At 32.7% G+C, this 27,951-nt stretch overlaps 2 protein-coding genes across 2 annotated transcripts; one reads left to right on the forward strand and one right to left on the reverse strand.

Moving 5' to 3' along the window:
* Nucleotides 1-10,474: 10,474 nt before the first annotated feature.
* On the forward strand, nt 10,475-18,752 carry LOC133202374 (lithostathine-like). The gene is made up of 4 exons (XM_061338189.1): nt 10,475-10,579; nt 14,231-14,376; nt 14,665-14,755; nt 17,771-18,752. The coding sequence occupies exons 1-4, from the start codon at nt 10,516-10,518 to the stop codon at nt 18,025-18,027; spliced, it is 558 nt and encodes a 185-aa protein (XP_061194173.1). The 5' UTR covers nt 10,475-10,515; the 3' UTR covers nt 18,028-18,752.
* A 659-nt stretch (nt 18,753-19,411) lies between these two features.
* LOC133202848 (myosin-10-like) lies at nt 19,412-27,928 on the reverse strand. The gene is made up of 7 exons (XM_061338722.1): nt 27,381-27,928; nt 23,350-23,524; nt 22,993-23,007; nt 22,725-22,754; nt 22,071-22,127; nt 21,394-21,503; nt 19,412-21,033 (listed from the first exon to the last, which is right to left on the reverse strand). Exons 1-7 carry the CDS (start codon nt 27,513-27,515, stop codon nt 19,723-19,725), a joined length of 1,833 nt encoding a protein of 610 aa, XP_061194706.1. The 5' UTR covers nt 27,516-27,928; the 3' UTR covers nt 19,412-19,722.
* Between the last annotated feature and the right edge of the window lie 23 nt (nt 27,929-27,951).

Genomic DNA, 27,951 nt, shown 5'->3' on the forward strand with positions numbered 1-27,951 from the left:
ACATTAACTTGGTCATTCTTCAGTATGTACAATTTCTAAAACGAGGTAAATTATTGACAAATAAGTTGATGAAACAAGAATATCAGCTGTCTCGTTTAAAGACATCATTTCGTAAGTTCTATGGTCGATACAATGACCTTGTCATCAAATACAATTTATCATTGAGTCAAATGCTGACTGACGTTTTTCATACTAATTGTTAGGCCATTATTTACACACTGAATGGTCAGCGGATTTTTCCGTTATTTCCCGATCATGACAAGGAGCACACGGCGGGTGTGACCGGTCGGCAGGGGATGCTCACTCCTCCATGGCACCTGATCCTACCTCTGATGTTTGGAGGTCCGAGTTTGCTCTGCTCCTATTTTGTATTGATTAATGGACTTTTGAGCTTGAAAACTGTTCGTTATCTCCATATATTTCACTGAAATTGCAGCATCTGAAACCTTGACTGGTACAATGAAACATTCTAGAAGCATCCTTCATGCATCTCTGATTAATATAGGAAACTGATGTACTTGAAAAGAAAATTGTTCCAAAAAATTTAACCTGGGACACCGACGCCGAGGGTATTAAATAAGCTCCCCCAACTTCGTTGAGGTGAGCTAAAAACTTTTACCATAATAAAAGTCGCCCACGGGGCCAGTGATTAGAGCGTCTGCTCTAGAGTCGCGGAGTAATGAGCTGATCCTTACGTCGAGGCTTCGAATCCACTGCGGGGTGTGGAGACCGGTCCTTTGGATGACCGTATAAACCGAGGTCCCGTGTCGCAGTAGGTGTTGGCACGAAAAAGATCCCTCACTGCTCTATGGCCCTAAGTGCCGAGCATAGGTATAAATTTGCAGCCCTCCACCGGCAAGAGGTGGCGTCTCCATATGAGTGAAAATTTTTCGAGAAGGAGGTTAAACAACAAACAAACAAACAAAACCATAGTAAAAAAAGTGATACTATAGTAAACTATAGTTAACTGGATAATTCAGTGTAAATAATGGCCTAACAATAAGTATAAGAAACGTCAGTCAGCATTCGACTAAATGATAGATTGTTATTGCTGACAAGGTCATTGTACTGACCATAGAACTTGTTTTGCCTTAAGAATGCTGAGTGGTTCTACACGATAGATTTGTCAACAATGAATCTGTTACCACTGCAATTCTTAATATAACTTGAAAAATTGATTTTTTTTTTATTTTGACAAAATTTAACATTTAACATAAACACGTCCATTTTTTGTTAGAAATACTTTTTTCAAAAAAAGATTTGAAAGATATTTTTCTCTTTGTAAAATATTAACGAGAAATTTTAAACTAAGAAAAAGAAACAATGATCATATATTTTGTTCCTCATGAAAGTTAATTAGAAAAATGGTTGCACACATAATTTGCAACCTGAACTATCAATACAGGCGCTATATATGTAAATAAATCTATGTTTCAGCATGTTTTTTTTTTTTACATTGGCTAAATTTATGACGATCTTCTAATTGATATCGGAAGTGGAAAAAAAAATTCCACAAAAATGACGCTGAAATTTCAGGAATAAAATATTTTTTTGTGACATCCTAAATATTTCTCCCTTTATGGACTTAAAAGTTGCTTTAATGGCAAGCAGTATTGATGGGAGTAAAGTATTTGTGCATTCACGTTTTTCAGGAGTGCAAAAATTCATGTTTTTTTCTTACTATATTTTGTTTGGAATTTAGTTATCTAAGTTTAATCTATATATAATTTTTGCCCTCTTTTTTTTTTCTTTTCTTTTTTTTTTTTTAGAAAATAAAGACCCGACAACATATATACATGTACTCTGTTAATCAGTCAATTACAGGACCCTTCTGTGTTTGAGACTCATATTTCTATTGGCAGGCATACAATGCATTTTAAAAAAAAAAAAAAAAATCTCACTTCAAAGATGACTTCTATCCTTCATTATTGCTATACATTGTAATTTGATCGGATAGCATTTATATGAATAATTTATAGCTTAAAAAATGACAGTCTTGCTGTTGAAAGCTTCTCAACTTCAATTTTGTTAATCATATATATCCTTTCTCTTTTTATATTACTGCTTACGATACAGTCTAACCATACTTTTTTTAAAAAAAATTGTATAATAGATGTATTAGATCAGTTTGCATTTGTAAAGAAACTAAAGCTTTTAGATACTTAATCAGCATATTTTAGTAGGAAAATGTTACATTTATAAACGTGATGCACACCTGACACAAATTAAAAAAAAATTAAATAGACTATCTTAAGGTTTCCCCTTCCTCTTGTGACGTGACGGTGTTTTGCAATATGGCGCATTATTTAATTCTCCTGCATAATAAAGGAATGTGTTTCTTAGAAAACTTACTTTGATTAATTGTTGGTAAAACAAAGCAAATGGCAATAAATACTTTTTTCATCATTTATACAAATCGCCAATATATGGCTGAAATAGTGCCGATTTGGTGTAAAACATCAATCAATCAATCAATCAATCATTAAATAATGTAAAAGATCCCCATCCTCGATGATTTCTATGACATATCCACAATTTATACAAACATGTATAAAGTAACAATTATTGTGGAACCATCATTGTTTGTGGGGGGGGGGGGGGTCGATATTCAAGGGTGACCCATTTTTTTAGTTAATGTGAATTGTAATTTCATGGATTACTCTTGTACCTCTTGTAAGCTCTATAAATTAAGGTAGTCTAAGATAACTTTATTCTGTTCAATGTATGAGCGTATCAATTTTCATAGAGATGTATATAAGTTTGTGGGTAATGCGATATAGTTGCCCACGAAATCCACGAACGTTTTCCCCTATGAAACGATGTTTGGACGAATGTTTTACATTTAAATGTAAGATAATCTTTAAAAATCTTTCTTTTCGCTGGACCAGAAAGAATGTAATATGTGTGAAAGACCCAAAGTAGATTCTTCATTATCAAACTTGTAGACTTTAGAGATAGGGTTTGACCACAATAAAAGATCGACGTTTTACATTTGAAATACATGTATATGGAGAAAATCTTTTTATATCCTCTTTTCAAGAACTACTAGACTAGAAAACATAAAAAAAACTTGTGTGAAAGACATTAAGTACATTCTAAATTGTTCAAATCATGAACCCCGGGAATAGGTTTGGGCCATGGTAAGGGATCAAGGTTTTACATTAAAATGTATAGGAAAATCTTTAAAAATCTTTTTCAAGAACCACTGAACTAGATAAAAAACAAACTTCTGTGAAAGCTTCAGGAGGTAGTGTAGATTCTAAACTGTTCAAATCATGGCCCCTGGGGTAGGGTTGAGCCAAAATGGGAGTTCAATGTTTCGCATGGAATTATATAAAAATAATTTTAAAAAATCTTCTAAAGAAACACAAAAGAATCATTGCTTTACAAATACATGTATTAACAAGTGTGTGGATTTTTTTTTTCATCAAATTTTTTGGCCCCAGGGTAGAGTTGGCTAAGTCAGGATCAAATTTAACTGCAAGGCCATGTTAGTCATATTGGAAATCGAAGCATCCCCATTGTATGTAGATTTAGAGACCCTAGGGTTAGGGTATTGCCACAAAATGGGGTAAAAATTTTTCATGGACATTTTCATTCAAAATCTTTTAAAAATCTGAAGAAGAACAGCAAAGCTAAAAGTAACTCAGCTGAGAGTTGTGACCCTTGGGTCTCTTGTTAAAGTCTAATATTTTCAAGCTCGGGAGTGCAACAATAAAGATAAAATAAAAAATGATAAAATAAATATCAATGACCCCATATCCTTAACAACAAAATAATCATAAGGGAATGCTTATTCTACTCGTAGTTGATATCATTATATGTGAATCCATACAAAAAAAGGACAAAGATCTTCAAAAAATTTTCAGAAAAGTTTTCAGCACTCATTAAAAATGTATACATATGGTTTAAGTTTTTTAATTTTCACATGCAGTACACAAAGCTTGTCATTTTCACATTAATCTATTTGCTAGTTGGAAAACCCTTATAGTTATATATTTAGAGGCATAGGTATTTTTAAAAAAAAAAAAAAAGAGTTAAAATGACAAAGTGTGAGTGGTGAGCTAACCCTCTAAAAGCATGAGTTGAATTTTATCTATTGCAGTATCAAGCAGGGCGGCCGTCACGGTAGCTCAGTCGGTAGAGTGCTCGCTCCGTGATCGGAATGTCGTGTGTTCAAATCACGACCGCGACTGACCTAAGTCGATAAAAAATTAGGTAGCAACCACAGGCCTTTAGATCGCTTTTAGAAAAAATAACTAAGGAGTTAAAAAAATATTCTTATTATACATCCCATTTTTTAAAAGTCGAATTTTAGCGATCCAAAGGCCTGTGGTAGCAACTGTTCATTCGCCAAGCCTTCGGCACTTTTAAGTGAAAGTTGCGGGTCCTTCGGATGAGACCTTAAAAACCGAGGCCCCGTGTCACGGTAGGCGTTGGCACGATAAAGAACCTTCACTGTTCAATGGCCGTGAGTGCCGAGTATAAGGTCTAAATTTGAAGCCCTTCGCCGGTATATGGTGACGTCTCTATATGGGTAAAACATTCTCACACGGGACATAAAACATACAATCGATCAATCAATCAAGCAGTGTAATGAATATTTTATTTTGCATATTTAAAGGAGCGTTAAAATGATATTTAAACTGCGAAATGTATTTCTTTCGCCAAAATCAACATTTGTCTTCAATCTAATAATGTACTAACTTACGAATAAATCTTTAAATGACCATTCTCATTTAGTTAATGACGTGTATGAATGAATGAAATAATAATGGGAAAATGATTATATGTATCCTAATATCTAGAGAAAGTTTACATTTTTTTCTTGGATTATATATTCTTACATATTTTCTTTGTTATTATCTTAAGGTGGAATACAATCATTTTTGTTTCTTTAAGTGTGTAAATGTCCATTAAACAAAATATTACATTCGTCTCTTACCTTATATCGGTCAAAGAAAGAGCCAGTTGTTCATTCAGTTTCTTCAGATTTATGGATGTAATTCTACATCGTTGCAATTCAGTGTTAAGGAATGCATTTTTATTTTTTATTCATTGTAGATCATCTTTCGTTTGACAGAGATTCAGTTGACCAAGTACATTTAAAAGCATTCCCCGTGAAGAGATGGGTATCATTTTTTTTTTTAAAAAATCTGGTGTTTATTTACAGTCGAGATTTTTCAGTCAGGTGTTTGCATCTTCATGTCTGGAATAATAACATTATAATAACAAATAGAACTACAATTTCTGTTACGTATACATTGCTCTTCTGTGCTTTTATGTAATGCTATGCACACAGTTATTTACACCAACTGATGTCCAAAAAAATTGCATCAAAACATTTTTTAATTATTCCGTGTATAACTTTAAAGAATTTGAAGCGAAACACTGACAAAGTGACAAAGTTTTATTTTTTTAGTTATGTACAAACAATAGTGGCATTTGAATGATATTTGACATGAGAAAGATACCTACAATTTTAAAAATTTATACACTAGTAAACAAAATAGACTGGGGGGGGGGGGGTTAGGGTATTCCTACTCGTACAATGAAGCAAACAGTAATTCTTGGGTGTAGGGTTTCGACATTTCTACGAACAAGTTTATTTTCGGATGTACATTTTCCCCAAAACCTCCGAAATATAGATTTTTTTCCTCGATCACAGGTCATTCATTAATACGTTGATTTTGCCACCTGAGGTGTACAATAATCACCGAGGCCGAAGGGCGAGGTTAAATGACAATAATAATAATAATAATAATAATAATAATATATAAATAACCTGATGGTTAACCATCACCTTAACCTTAACCTGTTAAGCTTTTTTACAGTTCTAAATATCTTTCATTTCTGTAGACTTTTCATATCTTTTTCCTACTTAATTATATAACTATATCATGTTACTTTTTTCTACAATGTCTTTTGTGGTGTTTTTTGGATACTAGTAAGATCTTAAAATCAGTGTCGACGCAGTTAAGCGATCAGGTATGGAAACAATGAAAAATCCATAGGCGCAACGTCCATAATGTGGATGTGGGGTATTGTGGTATAGCAGGAGTTGAATCATCTAAAATGTTAAAAGCACGTCGACTCCATGCTTTTATTCTCGAAAAGATAAAAGTTTGGAACAGGTCATGGTCTATGTGTCATTAAGGATGATTTTAAATCCTTAAATTGTGTTCGTAAATATGGTATTATTCTACATTCTTATCCTCAACATTAACAGAGGACTTGGTACATGGCGTTAATTCTTTCCCGTGTACACTTTTCTTCCAGGCCCTCAGAACAGTATTTGGGCAAAGACATGGTAGATTTAACGGTTTATTCTGGGAGTATAGCACCGTAAAAGGACAGTAGACGCCCAAACATATCAAGACTCATCTGCAGTTAAATCTTGTGGTTTGGAAGTGAAAATATCTATATAGTAGTAGAAAAGAAGACAAATTCCCAGATGTATAAATATATAATCGAATAAAGTTAAACAGTATATACACATCTATTACAATTTTCTTCGGGACATTCAGATTTTCAGATTACCTTTCTCTCCTGTTAATTATGCAAATAAATAATTTTTTCTTTCAGAAAAAAAATGCAAGTTTGCTTCTTCACTCTATCGTGACCGGTCATTAGCCTAGTGGCAGAGCGTTCGCTTCATAATCGGGAGGCCCAGTTTCGATTCTTGTTCGCCGCGCCGCGTCAAACATAAGACGTAAACATTGGTAGTGATTGTTCCTTCGCCAAGCGCCCGGCATTAGAAGTGCAAGTCAATGAGTCTTTGAATTTAGACCTTAAAAATCGAGGTCCAGTGTCACGGTAGGCGTTAGCACGATAAAGAAAACTCACTGTTCCATTGCTGAACAAAGTTAGTATCGATACTGTAAAAGTATTGTTCTTCGAGATAATATTAATACAATATCTCATGTTGTCAAAGTGGTCCAACCTTCTGTCATCTAAATAATCAAAAATATGCCCGTGGGTCTAAATGCTCACTAGCTAATTAGACCAGAGATAAACTATATTCCTTATTCCTATCATGCCTATTGACGCGTCTTAATGATTGAGTAAATTGAATCGTGGGTTCAAATCCATCGGCCGCGACAACATTAGTCGATAAAAAAAGATTAGGTGCACATGTAGCAAATGTTTCTATGCCAAGCGCTTGGCACTTTTACACTTTTAAGTGATAGTTGATCTTTCGGATGAGACGTTAAATATCGAGGCTCTGTGTCGCGGCAGGCGTTGGCACAACAAGGATCCCTTACAGTTCAGTGAGCCGGAGTGCTCAGTAAACGTCTAAATTTGAAGCCTATACTGGCATACGGTGACGTCTCATATGAGTGATATAATTTTGCAAAAGCCTTGAAACTACTACTAAGCAATCAATGAATCTATCTCTAATATGCTGATAGGCAAGTACTTACTATTGCACAATCGTTCATAGACAATAGCGTCAATGAAGGGATGACGTGTTTGTACGATTACGATGACGCGATAACAATGACGCAATACTGCGATAGCTCGATGGGGATGATGCAATGACGCGATAACGTGATGTCAATAGTACAAGAGCATGATGGAGCGAAAGCGAGTAACGTTTCATCGTCATCGAACATGTACATGTACCATCGCGCCATTGTCATTACATAATCGCGTCTTCGCACCATTGTTTCACATAACTGCGCCATCACATCATGATAATGATGCTATCGAAATATTGTGTCATTGTCATCGCACAATCGCGTCACACTTTCTCGCGTCTCCTCAAGGGGACTTAGTAGAATACGTGGACCTACTGAGTATCTGGATTCCATACTTTCTTGATAAATTAACAAGTTTAATGTACACTATTCATGAAACATTTTTAAAATACCTTCTAACTGATGCAAGTGGCGGATCCAGCAGGGGGATGGTCAGAAAGGTATACAGACCCCTTCGATTTATAAAAACAAAATAACCAAGAAATGACCCTCAAATATGTATAACACTTAATATCCTCATTTTGAAAATCAGTAAAATCACATAATAAAGATACTAGAATTGTCATTTTACTTCCAAATATCATGCGATATGGTGTTATTCCCCTATGGTAGCGTTAAGTAAAAATTCCAGTAGTCAGTTTACAAGTTTATAACAGATTTTAAATAATTACAATAACATTATACGAGGGTTGTCCGGTAAAATCGTGGACAAGTTGTCTATATTGAAAAATAATCGTCACTGCGTTCTAAAACTTTCACTACTTTTTAGTACATTTTTAATCAATATACATAGCAAATTTCGAATAGATATTTGCTCAAATAAACAAAATATGAGACTTTATGTTATGTATGGTATCGTCTTACGGCGCACGGATGATAACGTCAAAGTCTTTAAAGCAGCGTCACTTTTCCTCTTTGCTAAATAAAAGTTGGATAAGCCCCACTTAAATTCGGGGATTTCATTGATGCACATACTTGATTTTCCCTTTATTCCTCCATAAACAGTCAAGGAACCAATCTCGAACACACGGGGGACCTTCTTAAGATTTACTAGGAAGATATGGACAGTACTCTCACTATCATTCAACTAAACAGGTTCTCTTATATCTACGGTCTACAGTGACAGCGTCTTTTGCTATTGCCAGTAGCTGTTTGTCCTTATGTTTTGTTCTACCCGGGGACCCGATCAAAAGCTTCCGCTTAGAAAACTCCCATTTCACTTGTATCCTAAAAATTTAGTGATATTTTTATATATTTTATTCTTCTGTAGCCATTTTAAGTTTTTAGGGCGTCATTACTACATCTAAATCAAACTGAACTGCTCTCCGGTGCGCAGTAACGTCAACAAACGTCGCCATTTTTCGTGTGTTGTGTTTACCACTTTCCCATTTCAAATGCTCAGGAAACAGCCAAAAATTAAGCAAATGCCTTGATATTTTATAAAAGACGAAATAATAGATAGTGGATTAAAAATAGGATAATTTTTTCCCTAACCTTATCTATTTAATACTTTTATTTCGAAATAATACTCGTGTATTCGCTAATGAAACCCTGATTTTTTGATCGTGCGCCGTAGGACCGTACCCTGTGCACATTCAAGCATAATAAAATCTTTATTTTTGTCTATATTTTATCCAAAAAATTAAGATGCACTTGAATATGATGAATAAACATTTGCTGAAAATTTCAGCTTAGTGTGCCCATTATTTTTCGAGAAAAACGCTTTGTCCACGATTTTACCGGACAACCCTTGTACATGTCTTAATTTGAATATCTTTTTCAATTCCCTAACATGTGCTGTCACGCTCCTATACATGCATTTTAAGGGTGGTTCCGCTGGAGATGGTAATACACGGCAGCTACCGGGTAGCTTCCAGTTTAAGGGAGCTACTAGAACGTCATTTGTATACATCATATAAGCAAATGACACAGGCAATTGACGTTTTAAACCGTTCTCTGTAGTGATAAAAATATCCCCATACCATAATTATTATAATATGCGAATATTTTTATCAATAAAGAGAAAGGTTTAAAACGGCAAATAATTTTCTCCATTACAGAAAGTATACAGGAGAATTCTTTGAGCTAATTACGTGGAAGAATTATTCAAGAAAATGTGGATTTTCGGTTAGTGTGAGGGAAAGAGCGTGTAAATTTAGTTTTATCTTTTTTCATGATATTTGAACAGTTTTCAATTTGTTTGCTCTTATACTGTAAAAATCGTATCTAGAATTATTAAAAATAGTTTCAAATTATCCCAAGATTTTAATAAAAGCAAATTTTAGCTTTAGTCTTAATCAATTTAGGAAGTAATTCTTATCAGTTGATTAATTAATCGGACGTATAATTTATTAAGTCTTATTACAATTACATGCAGTAAATAATTCCAAGAAAAACTGTGTAAATATGTCATGTTTAAACCACTGTTGGTTCAAAAATAATATTAGGTTTGACAAACTCAGCAAACGAGCATGAATAACAAAAAGGACTAGATATCATTTAAAAGAACTTTGTGTGTGGTTTTTTATCGTCTAGTCAAAACAAAAGGGAAGATACATTAAAAATACATGAAACGTTATGTATTAAAAATGATTAAACAAAAAGTGTTAGATAACAAAGAAAGTTGGATTTGAGCTCAAACGATGTCTGTAGAAATATACGAAAATAAATCATGTCGTTCTATATTCAGTACATACATTTATAGAAAAAAGTAATTTTTTGCATTCGATTTTTTTAAATATTCGTGAAGATATTGAGGCACGAATAATAATTCAGTATGGCTCAGATACATTTATCTACATGTTAAAAATGCTCAACCGTTTATGCTGATAAATTGTAAAAAGAAAACCAAAAGTTATTGATGGTTTTTCTGGGTCAGCATTTTCAGAAAATGAGAGATTTCTTCGAAACATTTGCGTCGAAGGCACTTTCAGAAAACAGCATTCACATTATATACACAACAGCGGCTTACAGATACGCCCCCACCTCACTGCAGTCATCTTATTGTGAGGTACAGCAGACAAACTATTTCATAATGGTAGGGGTACCGGTTTTAACTGTTCTGATTTCATGTCTTGGAATATTGTCTGCAAATGCAGGTATGATCTTTTAATTGGCAATATAAGTCTTGATGTGCGTTCCTCTTCAAGGTATCAACCTCAAGATATGCTTTTAACATATGGCATTTTGCTTCTTATTAAAGTTGTCTTTAAAAATTTGCATTGAAGTGAATTGATATAAACTTGTAATTTATTAGAATTTTCTGCAATTTACACAGGTGGACTTAAAATCGGCTTATGCTCTTTCTGTCATTTTCACTCAGCTGTGAAAGAATTGAATGATTAATGATGAAAACTGAGATTAAACATAGACCGCAGCAAGGGAATGCGAGAAAATATGTCTAGAAGCAGATTTCCATCACATGTGTATCAAAAATATGTCATATCTGATGTTTTTGACAGGTGGAGAAGTAAAATTTAGGTGACACAATTTCCTTAATCCGAACGATAACAGCCAGCTGTAGAAATTGAATTCTGCAGAAAAAAAATATTATAATTTTTGCATGTAATATCAAACATAAATAATTTTTATGATTTTTGTTGCATTAAAGTTGTTTTTATAAGGCTATTTCCGGAAAAGAGTGTTTGTTACTCCTCCTACTCACCTGATCCCACCTATAATGTTTCCAGGGGTCCATGTTTTTGCCTTGTTCACGATCCGTTTTCTTTACTTTTGGATTTATGAGATTGATTACTGTTTTTATCTTATTTGTTAAAACCAAAACGAAATACAGAAGAACAAGATGTTTTCAAAACAATAGACCGAAATTATTATTTCGGAAACTATAGAAGAAGGGGGAAACATTGCCCGAAAGGAGAAAGGGGTCAATATACTGTAGATTCCTTATTTTACGCGAGTACTTATTATCGCGAAATGACCCAAGGGCGTCAAATCGCGAGAATAATATTTCGCGAATGGTTTATTTATCTAGAGATTTTACATACATTAAAGCACCATAAAAATAAAAGCGAGTAATTTTATTTCGCGAGCGGTGTTTCTCGCGTAATTACGCGATAATTTATTCCTCGCGTACATTTAGGAATCTACAGTATTGAGTCTTCCAACTGGAAGAAAGGCTACGTGTATTTTGTGATACTTCCCCGGGAGAAGGCTTACTGTATAGCAAGCTTTCGGAGGAAAGGCTCACTATACAGCCATCCAGAGGGAATGATCAATACATAGCCAGTTTCCGGGGAAAGGCTAACTTTATGAGTCATCTAGAGGAAATGCTCAATATATACACAGTTTTCCTGGGGAAGACTCACAATAATGAATATAGCCATCCGGAGGGAAGGTTCAATATAAAGCCAGTTTTCATGGGGAACTCTCACTATACAACAGTGGAAATCTAGACAAAAGATCCAGACGCCTTTGATTGTAAAGCAATGATGTATAATGATAAAAAGAAGCTTGAATTATTTTAGTTTAACAATCATATTGATATGAGGTAAAAATAGACAAATATTGCAAATCATTTTATGATAGTTAAAAAAAATTAACAATAAAGTTTTAAAACGAAGAACTTCACTGAGTATACTATTATCAAAATCTCAAGTCTTAGGATAATTAGTGAAACGATTCAGTCAGAGGTAACACATTGTATAGAACATAAAGTCTTTGCAAAATATGAAAATAAATACCAGTAATCAAGCTCAGAAGTCTATAGGAACAATACAAATTGGGAGCAAACACGGGCCTCTAAAACATCTATAAAGCATCCTCTGTTGACCGGTCAAACCCGCTGTTTGCAAGTGCCACAATGGCGATTTTACCAACAATTAATTAATACAATAATGCTTAATTGAACAGAGTAAAATAAAACAAAAATAAAAATAAATTAAAACAGTTCCATTTTGTATTTACAAGGAAAGAATTCTGTAGACAATAAAAAATTGGTGTCAAATACGATTGCTTAAAGTTGAAACGGTATTTGCAATAAGGTAGAGTTAAAACAAAGCATATTAATGCCGTTTTGTGCCAATAGTATATTCCTTTACATAAAGGACAAAAATTCTTGTGAATTTATATTCAATATAGAAAAACTCAAATTGTCTTTGCAGACTTTGAGTTCGAGATTGACATCAGATACTTTCTCCAATCAATTATAAAGCGTTATCGCAAACGTAACTACCAAATTAAGCTCACTCTCCGTTTGAATCAATTTTATCCAAATGATCAGCATTCCAATTATTGATCTTGATAAAGTTATTCTTTATAAATACTTGTATGCATAAAAAGAGACTTTTTGTGACAAGGAATATTGGACTCGTTACAATATACATTTATGTACATATATGTATTTATTCTTATTCATAATACCTTGCCGTCAAGATTATATTATGTTTCTTCAATAAATATAGAACATGTCATGTTTAATGCTGATCTGTTTTTATATTCCTGTGAAGCGGGATTTATTCCAAAACTTTTACATGAGAAGATTGATTGATTGATGTAGTTTTACGTTCCATTTGAGAATTTTTCATTCATATAGAGATGTTACCATATACCGGCGAAGGGCTTCAAATTAAATACAGACCTATACTCGTCACTCAGGACCATTGAGCAGTGAAGGTACATTATCGTGTCAACGCACCGTGACACGGAACCTCGGATTTTAAGACCTATGACTTTCATTTGTAGTGCCGGGCGCTTGGCGGAGGATCAGTCACTACCTGAGTTTACGTCTTAGGTTTGACGATCGAGAATCGAACCCTGACCTCCCGATAACGAACGCCCTATCACTAGGCTACCGTGTCTGGTTCTGCATGAGAAGAGAACACTTTCGTTGGCCTTCAACTCATAAGGCAGATCTATCGACGACTTATCATTAATTAACAACAGTTACTTCTTTTCATATATATCCCAGTGAACTCGGAATTAAAGACACCTCAGAGTCTGCCACATCTGTTTCATATTTGGATGTTTAACTGACTGTCGACGATAAGGGCCAGCTAACAACTAAATTGAATGACAAATGAGATGACTTATCTTTTCCATTGTCAACTTTTCTTTTTTATGTAGTAATCGATCACCTGTACATGGTGTTTATGTCTCCCAACAAATTCGATACTCAAGATCATGCTCTGAGTACGAATAATTCTTAAACCGAGGCATAAAATAAGTTGATGTTAAATGGATTGCATTAATAACCTCGTTTAAAGTCAGCATTTCGTATAATGACCTTGTAAGCAAATTAGACTATAGTTGGGTCATATTTTGACACACTAACATGCTTCATACCAATTTTTAGACCTTTGTTTTTCTATTTAATTTAACTACAGAATATTCCTTATTACCTAATTAATATGCGACCGATCGACAGGGAATACCTTACTCCTCCAAGGTACCTGAACACACCTGGAATCTCTAGAGTTCCATGTTTTATGCCCGGTTCACAGATTTGTATTGTTTGTAGGTTTTTTAAGATCAATCACTGTTCGTCATCTTCACCTTTTTCACCAATCTTAACCAAGTCATCAAATTTATTTCTTCGGTACACTTAGGGATTCTACAGGCATGAAATAACGTTAAATGGTTTCAAAAGACAGAAAGCGTTTTTTTTTTTTTTTTTTTTTTTTTTTTTTTAATCATTTTTTATACAGCAGAAAGTAATAACTAAAGTAGAGAAGCAATACACTTGAACTCTAAAATTATTGTATAAAACCTTCAAAAAACCTTTTTTTCTGCAGCAACTGTCAAACCAAAGGTAACTGTTACTCCAAATATCAAGGAGGGCCAGGTAGACTCCTCAGTTAAATGCCCTAATGGATTTGTGAGATATGAGGAATCCTGCTACAGCTTTCACTCGGAGGCATTCTCCTGGCCAGAGGCGCTGGTTTGTTGTGTCTTGTTCTATTTTATTGACTTTTGTAGAACTTTACTTTGATATTTATCCATTATGAAGGTTGGAAAAAAGCAACATATTCGCTGGACAGTAGATTATTCATGTTATCTTATATACATAGAATGTCACTGATGAATTCTTTTGAAACTTACCTTGTCAAAAGTAATATACAAAATTATAAAAATGAAAAAATGGATTAATAATTGTATACTTTTTCCCCAGCAGCAACTTATGGCTATGATATTGTTTATGTAATAAAAACAAACATTTCTTTTTAAGGTGTTTTGTAGTACATTCAAAAACACTCTGGTAACCCTGAGATCAACTGCCCAGTATGAATTTCTGCAAGGCATTTTAGCAACTATCACAGGTAATTGTATCTTCTATTTCTTTATAAACTGACCCTTTTCGTACCCAATGAAAACATTGCATTTTCAAAGCCATGCCTATAAAACAAGGTAATATATGTACATAATTTGATAATTAGTAATGCATGTAGTGCAATTAAAAATGTATCTCTGTCAAAAGAGTTTTTTTTTTTTTCAAATCCAAGACAAGTAATTTTTTCAGGAGCGGAATGATCAAAATAAAGCAAGAAATTATAAAATTCTTTTATTTATAAATGGGTGAATTAAAAAAAAATGACCAAATGCATATTTATCAACCCACACTAAAAATACAGGCAACGAAAATAGATTTCTATATCTCATCATATGTCTTTAGATAGTGTCTAAATACCTGCCAAATATCTCGTTGATATTTCAATTAACAAAAAAGTTATGCCCAAAAATGATGCTAAAATTGTCAGGAGTGCAACACCTTTTTGTGACATTTTGAAATTTCAATATTTTTTGGAGATCTGTGAAAAAAAAAATAATGCTTCATGTTGAAAATAAAGACTTTCCTGACAATATTCAAAGTATTGAGCTTTAAATGTGGACTGTCATAACTTTTGTTTAATCAAGTTGTGGTCATGGCTGATGTTTAAAAAAATGTTATACCATGTCAGGAGTGCAACAGAAAAAAATGTAGTGTTGCCAAAAAAACATCACTTGTCAATTGTTTTCTGATAGAAAATTAAGACAAAAAAGAATTTTGGAAGTGTAAAATAATAACTGATATACATTTTAAAGCTTAAAAATGTTATATAAATCACAAGCAGCATTAATGAGAGTCAAGTATATGTGCAAACCCAAAAATGTCAGGAGTGCAACAGTTGATGTTTTCTTTTTCTCCCAAGCATGAAAAAACTATTATCATTATATGATTTTCTGATTTTTATTTTGGAAAATAAAGACACAAAGAACATTTTTACCAAATAGATTTATCAATTACAGGATCTGTCTGTGCTTCAGATCCATATTTCTATGGTCAGGAGTGCAACATATTTTTTTAAAGATTCAAGTTGTGTGACAAAAAGACTTCTATTCATGCTTAGAAGTATTCATTAATTAATAATGATCTTTTTGTATAATTTAATGCTAAATTATTGACAGTTTTTTTTTTTATTAAAATCCTTCCTTTTTCAATTTTATCAATTCAGATGTGTTTTTATATTTTTCGTGATTTTTTTTAAAGAACGTTAAAAATAAACACACTAAAACATTGTCATAAAATTAAAGTAATTCCTCCTCAGCTTCACTGAAACAACAGAACAGGTTCTTATGTAATTTTCACTTCACAATTCTACTTTAAAGGCCCCAATGCTTTTGGTCAGGAGTGCAACAAATATGTTAGAAATATAAATCATAAATTAAGAATAAATATAAAGAAAAAATGATGAGCAGAATTTTTCTGGTGGGTTACTGTTTTGTCTTCTAAAGGAAAATATGCTTTAAAATATATTTTATGTTCTAAATATACATTTAAGCTAGTTTGTTGGCATAAAATAGGGCATAATTTCAGATAAAATGCGATTTTAAATACTTTCATCTGTTTTAATTATGAAGTATTGGACTAAAAGTATTGCACAATTTCATTACCACTTGATGTTGCCAACACTCTATGAATTTTGTGTTCTATGGTTTTAATTTTAAACTTTACTGCAGTCAGGAGTGCAACAAACCTGCTTCATAATTACCGATGCTTTTAACTATCTTTACTAAAAATAAGTTGAAAAAAAATGCTTGATACTATTTGATGTTCAAAACACTATGTCTATCAACAAATTACAGAAATTTTACAGTCAATTCAGGGAATAGTTTTCATCATTTCACATATATTTTAAATACAATTTATATATATTACACTTTGCAAATAATCATGTTTTAAGGTCTTCAAAATATGAAAAAATTACTGTAAACGATGAAAAATATCAACACGACAAATTGATTTACAAAGTAAGAATAGGTTATTGTGTGTTATAATTTTTAAAACAATATTAAATAAAATACATATCAGATGTCAGGAGTGCAACACAATAATGTAACATAGGGTCACTTCAAAATCTAGTATTTTTTGTAAGAGAACTCGTATATAATAATTCTTTTTTGGCTTAGATTTAAAGAATTGACTTGAACGGACAAAAAAGGGAACTTTGGGGAATTTTATTGCTTCATATTTTTTTCATATTAAAACTTTTCAAACCAGAATTGAAAAAATAATGTAAAATAACAATCAAAAAGCCAATTTTTTGTCACATGTACAAGAGAAGATACTCATTCAAGGTCTAGATTTAATCATTTATACCCCTTTTACCATTTTGAAGCATAAAAAACTATAATTTTTTTGTGATTATGTATTTTAGAAAGTCTTTTAAGGTGTAATGATATTTTCTTTTTTCAAAAGAAATTTTACTAATAAAAATTCTGAAACTTTTTAATCCAATTGTCTATTCTATTGCCACTTCAGGATTTTAAACTAGAATGCATTTGCAATATGATGATATAAGTGAAATATATGTTACAAGTAGTTGAATTTTGCCAAAAAAATTCAGTTTGGTGTCATTTCTTTTTTTATTTCACCCAAATCTGAAAATAGGAGATGTCAACTTTCTTTTTAAAGCAATTCTTTGCAAATCAATTAATCATTATTAAGGACTTTTAGGAATTCTCAAATTCTTCCATTCATTTACATGTACCTTAGAGATTAGATTATATAATGCAGCACATCTGTTTTAAATAAATCGATTTTTTATAATGATAATTCGAAGGGTAGCCAAAATTATAAACGAGCATGTAAGATTTAGCTATTGAGTGCAATGAGCATGTTTGAAGGCTACTGACCTCCAGTGCACTGGCTGGAACTTAGAACATCTTTATTGCAGCTCCCGAGGTCCAAGCTATAAAACACACTACTCCGTCCCCATTTTATTCATACAATTTCCGTCCAAGTAGACAGCAAAGACAAAATAATCTACAATTTCGATCTGAATCCGTATCCACAGGTGGGTTCACTGCTGCAGGATTTTGGACAGCCGGAACAGCAGCAGACCTTCCAGGTGAATGGAAATGGGCTACCAACAATAGGGACATTGAATTTGACACGTTTAATGCCACAGACCCAAATAAAGCTACTCTAGGATTCTCTACAAAACAGCGAAGTGGATGCCTGGCCCTTGCCAAGGCCGTTGGATTCCGAGTCTCCAGGATGGATTGCAAGACTCCGCTGCACTTTGTTTGTGAACGTCTTGATCCATACTAAAGCATGGACTACAATCATGACTGGATTACTTGTTTGCTGATATATGAAGGGTAGCATGTCTTGCTTTGAAGTCAAATTATGGATTACATTTTTTTAAAATTATTATCATATACCGTGATGCTCATATGTTCACCTTTCAGTGATGCATGTCTTTCTGTCTGTCATATACTGGTTCGTCATCTTAATGTTTCAAAGTGATAATCAAATGTATGTCTGGGAATTGTGGAATTTTCAGTTCTTCATAATTGTAACGTTGACTACATGTAATACATTATATGAGAATAGATACTAATAAGACATTTTTTAAACAAAAAAAATCATTGTAAAACTCCCAAAAGTGTACCAGTCACAGTATTCCGAATTACTGAGCTTGAATTCAAAAATGTTCATAATACTTTGTAATAGTGACTTTAAAATTTAAAATCTTAATCATGATTCATGATTCACTTTTCATCAATCATAGAAAATTGACAATCAGGACCCTATGTGGATCTTAATAGACAAAATGTATGTTATGTTATTTTATATAACAATAACATGTTAATTTTTTTTAATATATATTTCTTTAAGAGTCCAAAATTTTCTTTGTATTAAATACTTAAAATAAGTATGCAAGTACTATTTCTTGTGAAAAAAAAAATGTCCAACGACTGTATAACATCCTAACTGTTTTCTAGCTTATATTTTTTGTATCTCATTTTATTATCATAATGCACAATTTCTCTTGTGTTAAAACGTATACATATGCAATTCATTATTTTGTGTATTGTCTACTGATGTTACAATAACTATACTCTATATATCATTAAAGTGTTTTTTTTTTTAAATTTCCAGTGATTCTCCTCATAATGTAAAAACTATTTCAGACTTCGATGTTTGTTTATCTCATAATTAAAGATCACATTTTGACGATATAAATGCAATGCAGAAAAAAATACATTGTGTTAACTTCTTATCCTCTTTACTTCTCATTGAATTTCCTTAATCAGACTATGGAATACTCCATTTACCTAATCAATTCAGAGGGCTCACGGCAAGTGTGACCAATCGACGGGAGATGCTTCCTCCTCGTATACAGTTGATCCCACCTAGGATGTTTCAGGGGTCCGTATCCTTTGTTCACGATTCTCTACTGAATTATGGGATTGATTACTGTTCGTTATCTTCTCCTTTTTCATTCCCAGGAAATGGCTCTTTCATACGAAAAAATTATGTTCAATTTCAAAATGAATACGATCGTAGCTTATCCTGTCATGTAAAAGTAAAAAAAAAATGTTTATGCATGCTGTGATAACATAAGACAGTATCTCACTTTAAATAATATTTTAATTCAACTCATAATAAGTAGATACAGTATAAATCTTAAAATATATATCACAGTATATTTATCACAAGCAATGCCAATATTTACAAGTCCCGTTTCAAATACTCTTACATATTTGGCATTAACAAATTGTGCTTCATTTTTAAAAAGAAGTGAACGAACGAAAGTAAATAATAACGAAAGATAAAAACAAAGCACGTTGTTTTTAGGAATGAGGAATTTATATCATTATTACTCCTCATGGTGGACCGTCTTCGGAATATAAGTATATATGTTCATGTAATACTGAATATTGGCACAATGAAAATTAGGAACATCGAATGGATTTACTTTCCTTCACTTCCACCATTACAGTTTCCAGTCAACCGTTTCTAATTCCTAACTTTTGTAGGATTTAGTGATTTTTCAAACTTATTTCTTGCATTCATAGCCTTCAGATCTCCAAGGCCTGGAACACTTTTTGCTAAATATTTGTTGTACTGGTTTTTGGTCTCCAGACGAACTGGGGCTGTTGTAAGTCCATCGGGTAGAGCAGCAAATTTGTTTGTGGGCATTCCCAATTGTCGTGGGGCGTCGATTGACTTTCTCGTCGTGGTACTCACCTGAACTGTGTACTGTGTTGGAGGGAATGTCTGCTTATGTATCTGTGGTAATATATTTTCCTTACTCTTTCTTCTCTTGGTATCTTCCTCAAAATCTTGTAAACGATCGCTCCTGTCAGTGCTTACGGACGACACAGCTCCATTAAGATTTTCCACACTGATCAATTCTCTGGAGGATCTTGATTTTGAGTTTTTCAGCCTTTTCAGTTCTTGTTCCAATTCAGTGATTCTGTTTTTGGATTTTGTACCCTCAGATTCTAGAAGCTGTATGCGAGTATCCTTCTTTCGGTTTTCAAGTTTTACATCCTGTAGTTGGTTTCGCATGACATTCATTATGGCAGATTGCCATACCGTTGCTCCCATCTGGAAAGCATTTTTCTTCTTTTCGTCTTCTTGGGCTTTTTTCTTTGAGCTTTCTACAATTTCATCGTATTCTTGAATTTTCTCTTTCAGTTCTGTCATTGTTTCGTCTGTTCTCACTGCATATTCTCTATAAGCGTCCATCAGAGAAGGGGCACCCATACCTGTCTCAAACCCCATATGTGTCAAACAAAAATCTCGTTGCTCGCAGAGGTCAAAATATTTCATGCCAATATTCTTCAGTTCTTCATGCTTCTCTAACAATCTATCCACATCTTCACTAAGAAATGCAAATTCATCTATATGTAACTCCACTTCCTGTTTCTGTGTTAACCTTTTTGGACGACTCTGAAGGGCGTCGCTTAGCTTTCCCTTTATATTTCTCAAAGTTGCTTCCGCATTATTGAGCTTTTCTTTAGCTTTTTGTAACTGATTTTCATTGGCTTGGTTGAATCGAAGCTGTGAGCTTACATCACCCTTATGCTTGGAAGATACCTCTTTTAAATTATTTTCTAAGCTTTTCACTTGAGCGTTAAGCCCATTGATTTCCATTTTGCTATCTTCGAGTTTTGCTTTCATGTTTTGTAATACTGTATGCCATTTTTCAGCCTCCGTTCGATGCTGGTCATTTTGCTCTATCAATTTACGACGAGCTTCTACTGCCTTTTCTTTGTCTCTAACGTCATCTTTCCAAACCATTTTTAGTGCTTCCGTTCTTAGCTGAGAAAAAAAGTACACGAATAGAATTGTACAATAATAAAGAATCACAAGTCCGTGATAATAATTTTATGTTCAATTTATATTTTTAAAAAGAGGATATTACTTTTTCATCCTTAAAACTATATCTGCATCAGTTATGTCAACAGATATTTTGAGAAATAAAACTATATTCCTTGTTAAAATGCACTAATCGATAGTAAACTGCACAAGCACTTAATTTAGTGTAAAAAAAAAGGTTCATATTTGCGTAACTATAATTTAGCATTCGGTATTTTTATTTTTCTAATGGAGACATTCAAAAAATTAGCGCACATAAGATGAACCAAATTAAGGCACCAGAAATTAGTACATATACAGTACCTTATCGACAAAGAACTTTTCTACTCCATCTCTCTCATGACTTCGTAAGCGATCGAGGAAAGGCAATCTTCTGTACATTTCTTTTGTATCAAATTTTGTTGCCAGAACATCTAAAAAAAAAAAAAAGATTTTTTAAAAATTCATTTTTAAAGAAACAGTTAAACCCATATAGCTCATTGTTGCCAAAATTGAATGCTGAAAATGAAAGACATGTGCTTTATCCACTATCTGCAATTTTCCGTTCACTCACCGTCAGTATGTATCAAGTTGAGAAACAAGAAATGGGACACAATAGTAATTCCTAATGTGTAGTAATTAAAATATTTTTAAATGTTCAGATCTGCTTGAATATATCTGGAAATTCGAGCTTCATGGCAAGTTTAGTGTATATCCCATAAATTAAAGATCACTTTAAATTTTGCATTTGGATCAGTACCAAAACGACAAGTCAGAAAAAGGGTTTGTGGAGGTATTCTCTATCCGTGTGCCATAGTTTACAGAATGAAAGGAATATACTGCAGGGAACACTCTTTAAATTAATTGTTAAATACAGAACGAAAGTTATCGAAATAGACGGGTTCAAATTTTGGTAATCAGTGAGAACAAGGTATATATAGAGGGTTTTTGTGCTCATTAGGGGAGGCTATTCATGGGGAAAAAGAGCACACTATGTATACCTTGATTTTGTCTCTTTTCACGATCCTTGACCATTTTGTCAATTTTTTGCTCTAAAGCTGTAGAAAATAAAGTGATTATATCAAGAACAATTGCGTTTTTATTTTTACTTGACACTTTAAAATTAATTATTTTAAAACATTTTTTTTTTATTATATGGAAAATTCGCTCTAGTCATGATAAATTAAGGAAATCGGTTTCATCAGTGGCTTTATTTAATATTTAGTATTACTACAAATCCGTGCCTTAAAATCGTTGACTGAGAAAAACTCTGTATAATATAAGTCATATTTAAATTACTAGTGGTTCGAAGGTATGATTAGGTTTCACAAAATTTAATTCAGCAAAAGGGCAGTTATAATTAGACAAGGGCCAGAAATCATTTGAGATGAAAATACCATGTAGCTGAGAATATATAGAGAGGAAAATTTGTACAACAAGAAAGGATAAATTGTACTAAGAGCGGATAAAAACCGTTGTCATCAAGTTAAGAATTCCCAAGAGTTCATTACTTGAACTAGATTAGTATGCTCTAATCTACCACCAAGTGTTAGTACACTACCATATTGTTAGTGATAATCTACGTTAGTGTAATCGTACACATTTAGTCGTATTTAGGTGAGGGGAAAAAAGATAGCGAACATCCGGGAACTTACTGAGCTCTCGTTCATCTATCTCATCCTCGTCTACGTTATGATGTATGTTTATAAAAAAAGATGCACATACAAATACATAAAAAAAAAAATGCGAAATGATATTGTCTTGTAAAATTGAAGATGATATGATTTTTCGACTGATAGTTAATAAATTTTAAGGTTGATTCCTGCAAAATGGATTTATAATAACAGTATGTTGCACTCCCCGTTCCCCAAAGCAATAACATGTCAACGACGTAGCATGCAAAGGATTGACAGAAAAACTTACCAACATCCAAAGTCCCTACAGATAATAGACATAGAACATTGTTGTCATAAAAAATTCAACTTGATATAATTTCATTCAGTGAGAAAAGATTATTTCATTCCGGAAATACAAATTTAAGTGTGAGGACAATTTTCCTTTATATTCAGAGAAAATATTGTTAGGTATTTAAGTCCCTATTTCAATAAAATATCATTGTCTTTAATGTTTGAATTAATGAAAATGATCTCATCATGATTGATAAAAAATTAGATGTGTCCGATTCTCAGATATATGCTGTGAAGTAAACGTGCTCAGAATACATTTTAAGTTTTATTTCGTACCATCTAATAACTACTGTGTACTACTATGTACACATACCTTCATCTCGTAGAAAGTCTGCTAAAAAGTTGTGTCCACATTTTTGGAGGACGTCACAGAATTTCCCGTAAGAATCGGAAACTCCTCTGATAGGAAGAATATCCAGAACGCATCCAACCTTCTGATCACGAGTTGTGGCCTCCTGAAATGATGCAAAAAATGTCTGTGGATCGGTCTGCGACAAAGAATATATTGTAGCATATCAATGCATTGACTGTCTATTAGTATGTCCGATACGAAAAACAAAATTCAATGTTTTGGCTTTTGAAATATCATTTTCGGCTTGAGCTATGGTAAAGAGGAATTGTATCTTATAAAAATGAGCCAAATTTTTCTTTCATTCAAAATGGAGGAGAGGAAATTTTTCATGTCAATTTTCGCCAATACTGGAATGCTGTTGTCTTTAATTTCTTCTTCGGAAACGAAGTAAATGTTTGGATGCAAAGCATTAGACAAACTGAATTCCAGTTTTGCGCCAGGAATGAAAGGTATTCAGTTCGGGGCGTTTATTTTCCTGGGAAAAATTCATCATCGAAAATATTTAGTTGAATATGTAGATAAAGCATATTGGAAGCGAAAAAATTAAAATTTGTTTGTCTGAAAGAAAAAGCCATTGTTTGCTTCGAATAAGCCGCAATTGAGACACATACTGAAAGCTTGCCTTAATGCGTTCCCTCTGACTATTCACAATAGGTGCAGAGGTACATGTAACTACAAAAAAAAAAAAAAAAAAAAAAAAAAAAAAAAAAAAAAAAAAAAAAAAAAAAACTGCAAATTTTTGACAAAATTAGATGAAAGATTTTAAACAGTTAAGTGGTGTTAACTTTATGGCCTGTTAAATTCGATTAATTGATCTTATTAATGACTACAGTTATTACGATAGAGATACAATGTAATAAATAAAAATCTTTCGTTCAAAGTGTTTCTTCCAGGTTTAGGCCGATTAGTTACCAAATCACACCGTACAATGGAGCGGATTTTACACTAGATTTCAAAAGACCATTAACCTATGAACTATTAATATACTACCGATGAACTGCAATTTAATCGCAATTCGCGTTCCACAATAAATTTATACTTAAAAAATCTATAATTCCTTTGTACGTTTGAGGAGGGTTGAAATGCTTATTTATCTTCCGAAACTGAAGTTCCACGAATGTGTGGTGTGCCTAGATTTGAGAGCATCGTGATGTTGCTTTTCTCGTAAATAACGAAATTTCCATTTAAGCATTTTATTGTAGTTATGTTGAATATTGATATTTAAGACATAAATCTAATGTCCATGAGAAGAGAACACAAATTGAAACGAAGCACAATGAACCAGAGTAGAGTCAAAAGATCTGACATTCATTCATTTTGATATTGACATTTAATACATTAGCTATTATGCAATAATTGTAGTTCAATTTTTTTCAACAACACAGCATTCAATGTTGATTATTCATGTTTCTAGGATTTGGATTTATTGGCTTCGATTAATGTAACTTAAAAAATGGCTTATTTTACTACATTGTCAACAACATATGAGAGAGAGAGAAAGATTTAAAAGAATTTCATAAAACAAGATGACTGACAAATTTAGGCCTTATTTATGAATTTTACAGCTTTCCTAGTGGATTTGTCATCACACAAGCAAAGTATTTAATTACCCAGTATTAACAACTTACAAGACAAACTGGAGTGTCCGGGGAGGGAGGGGGGCTTATACCTATGTATAAAATGCATGAAGAATAGTGTGCCCGATTGTTGTACTCGTAATCTTTATCGTTTAATCGACAACAACAAAGATATGTGGAATAATAAACAGATTTTTAATTACTGTGTTTGCCAAATACGATACATATGACATCAAACCGTCAAAAGGCATTAAAAAGAATGAATTCATTGTCGTCTTGAGGTGTTAAAAGTCTTAATACGTTTATCGACTTGTTTTCATTTACAAGTCTATATAACCTGAGAGATACATGTACTCCCTAAGTTTAAGAATTATAGGTATGTTAATTTTATCGGTGACTAAGACTTGTTTTTCCAACTTGCTTCTAACATCCTAGAAGTTTCACCGAATTTCAAAATATTTATTGGTACCTGAACACTACATTTGAAAAGGAGACACTTAAGGTTTCCAATTAAATCGCCTATTTGTAATTTAATGGTAAAATTCTCAATCAAAGAAGTGTTTTAAAAAATCTGAATTTAAAAAATGGATCGAATGTGATACATTTAGTTGGGTAAAAAATAACAACGTGGGCTTTAAATTGTATGATTGTATTTCAGTAGCTTTAAATACGAGTTTTCAGTCAAGTAAGACATTGAGAAATAGCTACCGTTTTGAAAACACACTAGCCTTTGTATGGAAAAAGCTTTTGTTTAAGATATAAACATTTTATCTTTTGTTTTCAAAAGAGAGCAAGAGTTTATGTTTGCTGTTTTCTTCAGAAATAAAATATGTATTTTGTGCCAGGTAATATTGCTTCTCTGAATGAACAACTATATAAAGCCCAATATGAATGATTTAAATAAATTCGCAACAATTCGATATCGATGAAGTTCAAACACAAAAAAGGCATTACTATCCCTCCAAATGAGAATTTAATCCTTTAACAAATATTAGAAGATACATTCTCGAGACCAGAATTCAATATAATTAGAAATGTCGGATTCTTTTGTGGCAAGAGGTGAAATTTCTACTTGTCGCGAACTTTGTCCGTAATGGCCTAGTAAAGGCGAGATTGAAGAAAACCCCAGAGTTGTCAGTGCTGGTTTTAATTCCTCTGATTGATTCCGAAATGGACGCATTTTTAATACTCTTATGAGAATTGCACAGGCCAAACCTTTGTTCAAGATTGTTATATTAATTCCAGCCAAGGCCAAATTTGTAATGAATTCAGAATTAAAACCAGACAAGCAATTAAAATTGTCTGCCAGAGGATATTCACACAAAAGATTTCATTTGTTTGAGAGTAGACCAGATAAAATGCTGATTAATAATCGAGATTTCGATAATTGCTTTGAAGTCACCGTTGATTATAAATCAAATCACCGCATGTTCGTTAAAAACATTTTGTCGATATTTGCATATTTTTGTTCCTATGAGAAAAGGGTTGTTTGAACAGTGAAGATTTTCCCGTATCATATGTATATGTCATTTGTTGTAAAGCATGCTGGGCTTGTGTCAACACAAGACATAATACAAGAGAGCATTATCCTTGTACTCGGTGCAGCTATAGGCTCTTATCTTGAATGTTGTTATATTGATTATGCTAAATTGAATGGTTAAAATCTAAACTGTACAAATGCAATATTATTTTTCCACGTTTTATTTCTTTTTTTAGAAAAAGAGATTGCCTTTCTAGTAACAAAATAATTTGTTAATATGTTTATTGTTAATTTTAAACAAATTCAATCGATATGCACAAAGTTAGATGATTTTACCGCATGCTAACATTGTTGTATATTGGGCAGCTATGGCAAAATAATACTGGTAGATTATTATTTCAGGTTTTCAATCAATCGCTCCTTCTTTTAAAATTATGTGTGCTATTCAAGACTAAATATCCTTTAAATACAGAAAACGGATGATCTGTGAATGATTTAAGGCAACGCCCACTTAATGTACAAGTCAGCAAGCCTTATCTGTAACCCTATCTGTATCGAAGAAATCCCCAATCAAAACAGAATATAAAGACAAATTTAAAATACGGGAACTTAGCTGGAAACTAAGCTGGGGTACTTATCTTTAAATTCCTGGCAATTTTTTTTTATTAAAAAAAATACAAAGGACATTTTTTTCAAAATGAAGCAAAAAATTAATCTAGTTAACGGAGAAGAAGAAAGTCTGGAAAATAAGAACTGACAAAATGAAATACCATAAAATTATAGCTAAAATCATTGTCAGAGTTTTATCAATTGACAATTACAATTAATATGTTATTACTCTATTCATACTAACATACTTTTGTCAATGGTCATTTTATCATTCTTTAAAATTCATCATTCTTTATGCAAATATGACACCCTCGAAAGTGGAATACCTGTATTGCTCTATATACAGAATCTGGCACCAATCCTTCGTTTCTTAGGGACTCTAATAAATTGTCCGTCCATATGATGTTCTTGGTAAGAAACGACCTATGAAGTTGTATGATGTGTCTGTATCTTTCATCCATTTTCAGTTTCGATGTAATAGAATGTTAATTTCAATCCTGATGTTCGTAAATTACATCCATATGTTAATTTCTCCTTATATTTTCTTCTCCGAAGTAAAAGTCGTGAATATGAATATTTCTCCAACTAGAATTTACTTCTAATCTCCCCAATACACCTAATCATAAGTGATTAATCCTGTATTTGTGAGAGTCAAGCGCATAAGTAATAATAGACTTATGAACACATTTTTGGGCAGAGGTTTTATTGCACTTCATAAGACTTCTTAACACTTTCAGGTCTTCTAATCCATGTTTTAAATTTCCACCCGATGAAGATTTCGTCTGTAAATTTAGTTTTAACAGCGGATCTTATACCGCAATACGTCACGGTGACAAGGAATTAAATTTTGTTTTATGAAAAACCGATCAATGAAAAAAAATCATCACGTGACCTCTG

The sequence above is a fragment of the Saccostrea echinata genome, unplaced genomic scaffold (genome assembly GCF_033153115.1).
Source record: "Saccostrea echinata isolate AGI-Se365-2 ecotype Australia unplaced genomic scaffold, CSIRO_AGI_Sech_v1 ptg000047l, whole genome shotgun sequence".
Classification (NCBI taxonomy): domain Eukaryota; kingdom Metazoa; phylum Mollusca; class Bivalvia; order Ostreida; family Ostreidae; genus Saccostrea; species Saccostrea echinata.